The 12,658-nt window shown below is 41.7% G+C and overlaps 1 protein-coding gene across 1 annotated transcript in view; it reads left to right on the forward strand.

The window, feature by feature from the left end:
* CIB1 (calcium and integrin binding 1) overlaps positions 1 to 10,557 on the forward strand; it is a 16,604-nt gene extending 6,047 nt beyond the window's left edge. The window contains exons 3-7 of the mRNA XM_018571714.1: positions 3,414 to 3,516; positions 3,933 to 4,086; positions 5,547 to 5,665; positions 7,477 to 7,565; positions 10,369 to 10,557. Of these exons, the coding sequence (XP_018427216.1) occupies positions 3,414 to 3,516; positions 3,933 to 4,086; positions 5,547 to 5,665; positions 7,477 to 7,565; positions 10,369 to 10,390 (487 nt within the window). The 3' untranslated portion in view covers positions 10,391 to 10,557. The remainder of the gene's footprint in view (positions 1 to 3,413; positions 3,517 to 3,932; positions 4,087 to 5,546; positions 5,666 to 7,476; positions 7,566 to 10,368) is intronic.
* Positions 10,558 to 12,658: the final 2,101 nt, after the last annotated feature.

Below are 12,658 nucleotides of genomic sequence, written 5' to 3' on the forward strand. Positions count from 1 at the left end.
TTGTAAATGTATTGTTGCAGGCACTCTATATGTACATGTACTATATACTACATATAGAATGCACTGAACAATAGATTTACAATTATCCTCTGCTAATATGAATGGGTTAAATGATCCGTAGTACATGATATGTAGCCCTGTACCCCCTTTTCCACTTACAGAGCTAGGTTATTTTTCTTTTAAATAAATATTAATGTATTTTAATGGTATCTATCTACCAGTAGCTGCCTCATTTCCCACCCTCGGCTTATATTCGGGTCAATACTTTTTCCCAGTTTTTTTGGCTAAAATTAGGTACCTCGGCTTATATTCGGGACGGCTTATACTCGAGTATATACGATATATATATATATATATAGAGAGAGAGAGAGAGAGAGAGAGAGAGAGAGATATATATATATATACACAGTATAATGTTCTAGCAATACACCGTGTTATGTGGGGGTGTGGTTACATAGTCAGCAGGACTGTACAAATCCAGGAAGTAGAGTTCTGTTACCCACCAAGGCTGCACTCACATGGGGTATCTGTATTCTGGGGCTCCTGGGGCAAGAACCCTCCAATGTCGGCAGCAGGATCCTCATGTGTGTCCATACAGATGTGGCCCATGTACCCATTCATTGACATCTGTCATCAGCAGTCCGCATGTAATCGTACCATCCTGGACGCAGGATAGATGCCAACCATGCATTCTCCTATGTTTCATTACTTGCCGTGCTCCTGTCAGCCTGCTCTATAGTTTTCTTTATACCCTATTAGATTGTAAGCTCTTCTACCTTCTGTATCCTCCCTCATATCCCAATAGATTGTAAGCTCTTCCACCTTCTGTATCCTCCCTTATATCCTATTAGATTGTAAGCTCTTCTACCTTCTGTATCCTCCCTCATATCCCAATAGATTGTAAAATCTTCCACCTTCTGTATCCTCCCTTATATCCCAATAGATTGTAAGCTCTTCCACCTTGTATATCCTCCCTTATACCCCAATAGATTGTAAGATCTTCCACCTTCTGTATCCTCCCTTATATCCCCAATAGATTGTAAGCTCTTCCACCTTGTATATCCTCCCTTATATCCTAATAGATTGTAAGCTCTTCCACCTTCTGTATCCTCCCTCATATCCCAATAGATTGTAAGCTCTTCCACCTTCTGTATCCTCCACTTTACCTTATTGGATTGTAAGCTCTTGTAATTAGTCAAGGACTATTGGTGACACAAGAACACCCAGAATGCAATAGGTGGATATGTGTGATTTTGCAGGGCTTGAAAAATCCACTCATCCGCTCGTCTGTGACGAGAGAGGACGGCTGAGCCCGACGAGCAGCTTCCCGGCCGGCCGTTGTAATTACACGGCCGGCCGGGAGCTTTACATTCAAGTGATCGAGAAGTACACGAATTCCCTTTGATCTCCTCTCAGTCCCCGAATGTAGATTACATCACTTCCTGTATTCAGTGTCACTCTCCAGCTAGAGAAGCTGATGAAGCAGATCTCTGCTTCATCAGCTTCTCTGGGGGTCCCTAGGTGACATTAGGGGTCTTGAGGACCCCTGATGTCTCCATTAAGAGGACCTGTCATGTAAATTGGCTATCCCATAGGGGCTTCTTGGCCCCCCATGTAATAGCAAGAAAGTTGTGTGTAAAAAAAATTGTAATACAAAAATTAAAGAATCATTTAAAAAAATAAAGCATAAAAAAAATTAAAAAAGAAAACTTCTTTTTTTTAAAAGTCCCCGCACCCCACATACACAAGCAGATATGCGTTGGGTGCGCCTACATGCAAAAATGACAATTGCGTCTATTGTGCCGCACATGTCACATATCGCCGCAAACGTCAGAGTGAGAGCAATAATTTTAGAGCCATTAATCACTGATAACACTAAACTGATGAGCAGTAAAAGCGTTTTAATCGTCGCCTATGGGCGTTTTTTGCGGGCGCACGCAATTTTAAGGCTTGACATGTTTGGTGTCTATTTACCTGACGTGACCCCGAATTTTACGTTTTACTAAAAATATGGGTAATAATAAATGTTTTTTAAAATAACTTAGGGAAAACCTTCTTTTTTTAATTACATTTACGGTACTTTTTTCATTATATAGTAAAAAAAATAACTCCCTTCCCCCCCGTGGTGATTATATACCTCCAAAAGAAAGCTCTATCTGTCCCCAAACAATGTTAACATAAATTGCAAGGCTATAGTCCGGTCATGGTGACATTTTTGACTGACTGGTGAGACACCATCAAATTTTTCAAGCCCTGGTGATTATAGTTTTTTTATTGTTTGAAAACATGTAAAAGGAAAAAATATCTTGTTAGTCAACTCAGCTGAAGAATGAACTCTCATGTACACACATGACAAAAAAGATTTTTGGGGGGCTTGTGACCCGCTGATGTGCTTTTCACTTGCTGACTTGGACTAGCCGTACATGTTTAGATTTCTCTTGTTTTAGCCCCACAGGGCTGAGCAAGAGAACCCAAGTGATCCTCCCATTCATGAGAGACAGCATGGATGGAGGAATCTTCCCTGCTGGCTATTGTATTCAGATAGCCGCCATCTTTGACACATCTGATTGGATGCAGTCAGTTTTCGGCCTTCAGATTCTGAGAGATGCTTCCTGGGACAGTCAGCTCTCCTGTTTGCAGGTAATCATACCATGTACAATGACATTGGGACAGTCACGGACACCCTGTGCTGCTGTCACCCTGTCATTAACTTGAATGGGCACAGTGGCCGCATCTGTGCAGACACACCTGGGACCCCTGCTGTAAAAATCCGCACGTTCTTGCCTCAGGAATATCCAGACACCCGTGTACATGAGGCCCAAATTATCTATGCACTGCCCGGGAAGGCTGAGTTATAGCCCCTAGAGGGCACTCCTAGCATATGCTTAGAACTTATAGAAACCATTTGCTGTAGCAAAACTGTGGTCAGGATAATAATCCCCAGTAAATGTGCATCGCACCAGACATTTAGTGATACACAACATGTTGATGTCATGCGGCAAACAGGAGCTGGATCATTTACAAATGGGTTTAAAGTACGCCTGTGAAGAGTAATATGTGTGTTACTACTGTTGGTTCCCTGGTTTTCATAGTAGCGAGGCATTGACTGGGGACAATCAAGCAACAGTTAAAAGTTCTTAACCTAGTTAAGTCCCTAAAGTCCTTTACATACTTGTTCCAGGCAAGTGCGGATGCTAATCATCAATAATCAATGTGACAGGCAGGGAACTAGTATTTTCAGGCACAATATTTGCCAATGAAACCTTTGGTGGAGTTCCTCAGAGGTAGGGAGATGAAGGTAAGGTACTGCTGTGACCTACTGAAGCTTTTGAACCTATTTGAGCTATTGAACTCTGTAAACAGTAAGTATTGGAATGCATTTTCTTTAATGTTTTTTCTTTATTTTTATTTAGGGCTTCTAAACGATTTAGTGAACTAGTACAGAAAGAAAACAGAAGCAACATAAATTCAGTGCGGGTGCCGAAAGAAAAGTTTCTGATGATGCCTGAATTACAGGTATTTGTGTATTTTTGACACACATGGTCTGATCTGACCACAATTTCCTGACATTTCTTCTTATATTTGCCATTCCTAGTTTGAAATAATGCACTAGAAATATGCTGAAAGAAGAACTCTGGTATGGCACTCCTCCTGACATTGTAGGAGAAATTCCCCAACATGTGACTTTGACAGATCATGTGACCAGACTCTTTATTGAAATGAATGGGGCTTCACTTGCTTCAGGGTACTACAGCAAGCTAAGCACTTAACACATTTTGAAAGCACATCGCTGTGCTTTATAAATGTGCTTAACACGAACAAAGCTCAGTTGTTTGTAAGTTCAGGCCAAATTGTTCCTTTGTGTAACGAATGTCTTGAATTCTGTTGGACAGAACAAATTCATATCAAGTGATGCTTTTCGATCTTTGCAGGCAAACCCCTTTAAGCATCGCATATGCCATGTCTTCTCTACTTCAAAACACGGTGATGACAGCATGTCATTTGAAGACTTTCTCGACCTGCTAAGTGCCTTCAGTGAATCTGCTACCCTTGAAATCAAATCTCATTATGCCTTCCGGATATTTGGTAAGCATATAAATGACTGTGAGGCTAAATCATTGTAAAACCTCTTTAAACACATATAGGCTACTCAGCTTATACCCCCAGCCATTGTCCTGCTGTCTCATTATTCGAAAATCCACTTGGGATCAGAATTATTAAAGGAGAACTATGGGGTCAGGGCTTTTCGCCATAGTTCGCCTAAGGGTAACGGGAGGACACAAACTAACGTCCTCCCGTCACCCTAAGCTTAGTATGCCGCGAGCTACACCTCGTGGTATACTGAGACGCCGCAGCCGGGATGGATTCCGACATTACTGTTGAGATCCACCCAGCTGCGTGATTGACAGCTGGTTCTGCCTATCTAGAGGCAGAGCCAGCCGTGCCCTCCCCCTCCCCCGTCCGTTCCTCCAGTAAGCGATGGAGGATCGGACAGGGGAGTAGGGGAATCCCTGCAGGGAGTCGTGACTGACAGTCACAGTCACGGCTCTCTGCAGGGATGGATCGAGAAGTGAGCGAGCGCCGCTATGTGTTCGCTCACTTCCCGATCTACTGAGCCGACCTGTGACAGTTTCATTGTCACAGGTCGGCTAGAACTATGAGGCTGATAATTCTCCTTTTTAACTGTGGTCTTCAAACAGAAGGGCAGATTTTGGGATTTCTTTGTAGGATAAAATATTTGACTCGGGGAACTATTAATACACTTATCTTGGTCACCATTGTGATTTTAGTTTTGTTGACCTTCTTGCACCCAAGTAAGCCTTGCATGGTGATGACGTGTCTCCAGCAAGTCAGGAGAGTATTGATTTAACCTCCTGAGCCCCGGAACACACATTGGTCATGTTTTATTGTGTTTGGATGTTGAAGAGAATAGTCTAACATAAGCTACCTATGAACTTTGGTTGAGGTTTTTCTGCTAAAACTGGTGGGTAGGCGATCATCTGGATGCCTTCGTGTTACCTTCAGCAGACCTTTCTTGGGGGGGATGTGGAGGGATTGAACTATTCTCAGGATGCTGCTTCTCTGCTGCTCACTCTAATGTAAACTAGCTATGAACACTCAGTGAAGTTTTCCTTCTGGTGGACAGACAATGATCAGGATACCTCTTTGTTACCATAGACCTCAAAACTATAGACGCATCGATCTGTTCTCTTAATAGCTTTTATTTTCATTGAACAGTGGCACCAACATGGTTACAGATTGCAATAAAACAACAAACTCCAAACTGGTGATCGCTGTCACCAGGTACCAATGAAACGTCTAGACTACAACAATGTGGCAGTATACTTTAAATTCAGAGCACTCCCGGTCGGTAACACACAAAAGTCACAAAAATGACAGATCACAAAAAATATTCCCCTAGCCCTCAAGAGTATATGTGGGGGAAAGGAAGGGCATATTCTATGTTCTACTGTATATACAGTATGTGGTCATTTGTATATTTTTGAGTCATTTAAGTACAGCCACTGACTAACTTTTATATGCAGATTTTGATGGTGATGGTGCTTTGAATGAAACTGATTTGGAAACATTGGTAAACCATTTAACAGGAGTAGAAGGAGACATCAAGCTAAGTAATGAAGAGATGAAGCAGCTTATAGAAAATGTGAGTTCAGATGGGGAAGACTATTTATCTTTGTTTTTTGGTAAAGATTGTAAAAAAAAAAAGATCCTTTTAATGTATGTTACTGTTTCTATGTATAATGTATGTTTTGTCTCTATGAATAGTTTGTAAATATATATGGGAAAGGCAATATTTGCTCATCACATATTCAGGCTCTACTTCCTGCCTTCCCTTGATGTATAATATTTGTGCTTTACTATGTTTTACGGCTCCTTTCCAAAGTACAAATCTGAGTCTACTTTATACAAAGCACTTCCTGTATGTCTGATATCTTATCAGATGTTATTCGAGTCATTGCACTCCAGGCAAATGGCTTAATACACTTTTAAAATGAATACATGCTGTTTTACCTATGAATAGGTTCTGGCCAGCCTGCCTTTGCAGTATTTCAAGAAGTGGGTTAATGGCACTGGAACCCTAAAGTTTAATTAAATAATGATGTATTGTTGTTGTCATGCAATGATATGATGATGGTCTGGTTTGTGAGAATATGAATATTGGGCTGGCAGTTTCTGCGCAGCAGAGGATTGCTATGATCACCATAGGTTGTGATGAGGATGGGTAAATCAAGAACTGAAGAAGCACACTATAATATTCAAGCCCATATTTATTTATTTTTTATGATAAATTGGTAACAAAATCAACACATTTTGGGGCTATACTCCATACATCAAAGCTCAAATGGAACATAAAAGATTTAAAAAAAATATATAATTAACTTTTAAAGCCATACAAAGTTCCTGAAAGGCATCCTGAAAATTAAAAATGAGGAAAACGTGATCAGAAGAAGAATACTGGATTGATAAGAATACTGGATTGATAAGAATACTGGATTGATAAGAATACTGGATTGATAAGAATACTGGATTGATAAGAATACTGGAATGATAAGAATACTGGATTGATGATAATTATGATGCTGTTATTAATATTAATCCAGTGTGTTATTATTATCATTCATTCAGTGGGTTTAAAAGAAAAGTAAGACTCAACCTTTTTTGTGGCTTTACATCTTTTTAAGGGCACAGAAGTTTATTTACTAATGTACTCTTTTGACCCAAATCAGCAGATAGTGGGTTACTGCTAGGATCCCAAAAATGCTGCCTCATTGACAGCTGGCTCCGCCTCTCCAGAGCCAGCTGTGCCCGCCCTCTCCCCTGTCTGTCACTCCAGTGAGTGCTGGAGAAACGGAGATAGGAGGGGGGAATCCCTGTGGGGATTGGTGACTGACTTCTCTCTGCACGGAGGAGACCATGAGCTAAGCCAGCGCTCGGCTCTTGGTATAGAGCCAGTGTGTGACAGCTGCACAGCTGTGTCCCATGCCAGCTCTAAGTATTGGGAAGAGTATATTTTACTCTCCCATGACTTCTCTTTTGTTTTTCAGGTTACATTTCAGCCCCGATGAAGGGGGCAGAGTACATCACCATTTGTGTTTGGAATAAACTTATATCTGGACTTGAATATTACAGTCTGGCTATGCAGTATGGCAGAGGTTTATGAATCACAAGAATGGCCAAGTGAAATTGCAAATCCTTTTGTAGGTAAAGAGTTCTTGCGAATATATATTCCAAAGCTATTGAAGCTGTGTGCCTGCAGTGCCACACGGTCAAGAAATTTACTGCACAATAGCTTTGCCGTTAGTGCTGTGGAACTGCAGTTTTGAGGTATTGCGTTACCTATCTGCGTAAAGTAATATATTTCCATCCCTTTGCTTCCACCTGGTGCCCCTTTACACCTGACTGCAGTATCAGTCTAGCAGGTTATTTGTAAAGTTTTGCTTTATTCTTTTCCAGATCCTTGATGAGTCGGACATAGACAAGGATGGCACAATCAACCATTCTGAATTCCAGCATGTCATCTCCAGATCTCCAGACTTTGCCACGTGTGTATTTCATATTGAATGTTGATGAGAATAATAGCATTTGTCATTTCAAATGGCGACCTTTACATCTGCAGGATAGTAAAATTGTCATTATCCCAGTTCTAATCATGAATTTATAGATGTCAGCCTGGGCTGTGGACTGTTTTTTTCTTCCTATATTCATAAAATAGTGGAAAACTTTTAAAACCTGAATCTTACATAAAGTCGTTTCATATTGTGATAATATTTAAATGAACCTTCCTGTTCAGTATTAAGTCTGCAGACAGGATTTCCCAAAATGCCTTTACTCCTATAATTGTCAGCATTGAAATGTGTTGTGGTTATAGTGCAGTCAGGCTTTACCACTGCAGTGATTTAGGGCTCATCCACACGGGCATATTAAAATACACCCATCTACACTTACCAGGAAACTTTAAACTTTTTGGAGGGTGTTTTTAAAATTATTTTTTTGAACTTTATTTTTTGTAAACACTTCGAGGGTTATTCACAAAACTACCGAAGGCATCAGAGTGAATAACCTACCCGAAGTGAGCCGAACACTGTTCGGCTATTACTTCAGGCTTGAACGGCCGATTTCAGCCGTACATCGGCTTGCTTCGGTTGGCTTCGTTTCAGCCGAACATGCTCAGCATATTTGGCTGAGCCAAACCTCCAGCAGGCTACTCGCTGCCGTTTAGCCTATTCTCATAGGGGCCGAACGGCAGTGAGTGAATAGCGCCATTCTGCTCGGCTATTCTGCACAGTACAGTGGTACCAAGCAGAATAGAAAAACAGTTAAAAAAAAGTTGGGGGAAAAAAAAAGGTTTACAAATGTAAATAAATGATAAATGTTAAATAAAGATTTCCCCCAAAAAAAGAAAAACATTAAGGATTATTGAAAAAAAATAAAGAATATTGAGGGGGAAAAAATAAACAATTGGGCGGAGCTAGCAGTGACAGCTAGCTCCGCCCAACTGTTTCCTATTGGCCGGTACCGGCACCAGCTGTCAGCCGTTCGGCCTGCTTCGGGTTCCGGCGGCTGAAGGATCAGCCGGATCTGCTGCTGATCTTTCGGCTAGCTTTGTGAATAACCCTCTCCCCCCCCCACTTAATTGCTATCAATTGTTGGACCTGTAATCATTGTTGGTTACAGGTTACAGGTTCTCTTTAAGGTGACATTAGTTTTTTTTTTGACTCCTAATGTCACCTTTGCACTTTAACCAGTTGACATCCGCAGTGTTAAACCCCCTTCCCATCCAGGCCATTGTTCAGTATTCAGCGCTGTGGTACTTTGACTGACATTTATTCCGTCATGCAGCGCTGTACTGAAATGAATTTTATACCCTTTTTTGGGGACAGATAGAGCTTTCTTTTGGTGGTATTTATTCACCACTGGGGTTTTTATTTTTTTACTATATTAAGGAAAAATCACCGAAATTTAAAAAAAAAAGTCAGTTTCCCCTATATTAAATGATAAAACATTTATTATTACCCAATTTTTTGGTAAAATATAAAAGATGGGGTCACGTCGGGTAAAAAGACACTAAACATGTCAAGCCTTAAAATTGCGTGCGCGCGCGAAACCTCAAAAAACGATAATACCCAAAATTGGCCATAGGCGACGCTTTAAAAGCTGTTACCGCTCATCAGTTTAGTGTTATCAGTGATTGATGGCCCTAAAATGATTGCTCTCACTGCGACGTTCGCGGCGATATGTAACATGTGTAGCGCAATTGTAATTTTTGCGCGCTGGGGCACCGGACGCGTATTTACGTTTATAGGCGCGTAAACGTGGGGGTGGGGGAGTTAAACATTTTGGGGGGTTTTTTTCCCCTTTTTTTATATGTGACTTTTATTTTATTTTACTTTTTTATATGTTACTTTTATTTTTTTTTATTTATATTTATTTTTTTGCACTTATTGTTATTGCTATTATATAGGGGGATAACAATCCCCCTATATAATAGCAAAGGCACACTGACAGGTCCTCTTTATGGAGACATTAGGGGTCTCTAGGACCCCTAATGTCGCCTGTGGACCCCAAAAGAAGCTGATGAAGCAGAGATCTGCTTCATCAGCTTCTTCTCTCTGGCTATAGCAGCCAGATGACTGACAGGTGAATGCGGAAGTGATGTAATACACATCACTTCTGCATTCACAGCCCGGACGGAGATCAGCAAGGAGCTGATCTCCCGTCCTCCTCCTCCTGACTCCCTCCGAGCCGATCCCGGGCTGCAGACGGGGCAGCGGATCCCGGGATTCAAGGTGAGGGGTCAGGGTGAGCGGACGCGAACGAGCACACATAGACGATCGGCGGGCTATGGAGCCGCTAATCGCCTATATGTGAAACACCCGGTAACTGGTGTGTGCAATGGTCGGGTCTTTTCTGCCCGTGCGTGCCCGCTAGGGGGGCGCGCGCGAGCAGAAAAAAATTGCCGTCTGGAGATGGCAACCCGCAAATGCTGCAGTGCCGTCCGTCCGTTTTTTTACTACGGGCGGACGGCAAGTGGTTAAAGGAGCTGAGGAAGCATAGATAGCATAGATAGATCATCTTCTTCTTCTCCAGCTTCTCTAGCTGGGGAATGATAGCTGAGAAGCCAGAAGTGATGCAATCAGCGTCTTTTCCAGCTTCATTCAGCAGGGAGGTGATCAGCAAATATACATTCGCTGGTCTCTCTCCCTGCTACCCGTCGACACCTGCAATGCCGATCATGGGCCCGCAGGAGCGGCAGCGGAGCTTGGGAGACACGACTATAGCTGCCGGGAGTCTGCTTACAGGGGCCTGCAGCACATATAAAGCACATTTTCTGTTTTTTCTCTTTAGTTCCTTCAAGATCGTGCTGTGATTGCTTCTTGCCGTTTCTGCGATGACCTTCAGTACCATCACTGGAATAAATCTGTCAACTGTGAATAACTCTAGCCGGACCTATGCAATTGCTAATTAAATTCTGCTATGGTCATCCTTTCTAATGTACTTGGATTTCTACTGAACTACTGATTTTGTGTTTGCAATTTGTTGAAATCATATTGAGTTTACAGCTTTTAAATTGCTTAAAATGCAACTCCAGCCACCTTTTATTTTTTTAGTTTTGCATAGCGGGGAAGGCTGAAAATCTCTGATTACTTGCTGTCCTGATGACTACAGGACTAGAGAGGAAATCTTCCCAATGGAGCCACAGACATTGAAGAGACCCTGTTGCCTGACCATTAATTTAAACAATGTTTCCATAAGATTATATGGGCATTATTGGATTTTATGCATGCCATTAAGTGAAAAAGTCTCTCTTGTGTAGACATCTAGAAATCCTGAGACTTCTGCTGGGTGCCCCCATCTTAGATGTGATGTCAGCAGACTCAAGTGACAGTCTATAGTCTTCCTTTCGCTCCTCCTCTGAAGGGTTCTGTGAGCATGAGAGGGGAGGGGTGGAGCAGCTGGACCAGCACTGAGATAATGAGACATTCCCAGAAGAGGAGAGGGTTATGACGTGTAAGGAGGGAGAGGAGTGCGCAAGGGAAGTGACTCTCCCTGAACTAGTCAAATTTGCTTGCAGAGTCAGAGGCATATTGCAGGTGATAAAACATTGTTTATGGAAAAGTGAAATGCTACATGTAAGCATTTAAAATATTTTATTTGTCTGTGCTTTTGCTGCATTTTTTAAAGTTGGTCTCAGGGAATTTCTCACATAATTTCTGTTTTGATAACTGGTGTCACCTAGACAGGAAAAGAAGGAAAATCCTCCATTACAGGGTTACAGTCCCTTTCCTATCCGAAACTTCCAACATTCTCTGGAGTTGGGCTCCAATGATGCATTTTTTTTATATCTCCTGAAAGTGTGATTTTCTTTTTCCTCTGACTTTGTTGTCTTTTTAAAAGAAGTTACTTTGCTGTTGATGAGTTGGAATGGTTTCCATGAAGTGTATACACAAATTCCAACATCTTCAAATCTTCAGAAACCAATTTCTAGCTCTCTGCAGCTGAGCAGCTTCACATGAACTGTTAAAGTTTCTCATTAAATAAATGTTATCATATTGTAAACTGTTTAATTTACTAATGTAATCAAAGCACAATTTTATAAATAAAGGTGTGACTACTTTTGTCCTTGTGTTGGTTACTGTGCCATGTAAATGTTTATTACTGTGATTAAAACACTGTTCTCAGCAGCCCCCACAACACAGCCCCCATATACTGCCAAAGGTAATTTTGAAATGGACAAATTGAACATTTTAGGGATGCACCGATACCAAGTTCCGTACTCGGTAAAAGTACATGTAGAGATACTTTTCCAGCTCCAAGACTAGACTAGAGAAAAATTCTAAAGTTAGGAGGCAGCTGTCATTTGTAAGGAGCACACGGGGCTCCTGGAATTTGTACATCTCTGTTTTAATGTACGAGCGCATGAAAATGCCAAGTATCGTCACTGGTATCGGTGCATCCCTATTATTATTCAGGGTTTATATAGTGCCAACAGTTTACCAACTGGGGGAGACAATACAGTCACCAATGCAATTTTAGTACAGGAAGGTAAGAGGGCCCTGCCCGTGATAGCTTACAATCTTGTAGGAGGCGCAAGTGATACAGAAGGTAAAAGTGGGATGATTTATTAGAAGTGAAAGGATGGTTATATCGAGGTGGAATAGGTTTCCCTGAAGAGATGAGAAGGTGGACAGAGCAGGAGATAAGTGGACAGATTGTGGTTGGGAGTTCCAGAGGATAAGATACAATCTTGAGAAATCCTGGAGGCGAGCATGGGAGGAGGTGACGAGCTGGAGAGCAGGAAGTCTTCGGAGGAGTGAAGAGGGTGGTTTGGGTTATATTTTGAGATGAGGTTGGTGAAGTAGATTGGGGCAGAGTTATAGATGGCTTTGTATGTCTTCATTAGTATTTCTAATTTTATACATTGGGGAAGTGGGAGCCAGTGGAGTGATTGGCTAAGGGAACTCTGATTGCATGGTAAGGTGGATGTCTGGCAGCGGCGTTCATGATAGACTTAAGGGGGGATAGCCTGTTTAGTGGTAAGCCAACAAGCTGCAATTGAAATACAAGATTGATAAAGAGGGCTGGTTCTACTGTCCTGAGCTGTCAGTTTGATCCCTAGTACCATTCCCTCTGTTGA

This window comes from Nanorana parkeri, unplaced genomic scaffold (assembly GCF_000935625.1).
Source record: "Nanorana parkeri isolate BGI_ZX_2015 unplaced genomic scaffold, ASM93562v1 scaffold42, whole genome shotgun sequence".
NCBI classification, from domain to species: domain Eukaryota; kingdom Metazoa; phylum Chordata; class Amphibia; order Anura; family Dicroglossidae; genus Nanorana; species Nanorana parkeri.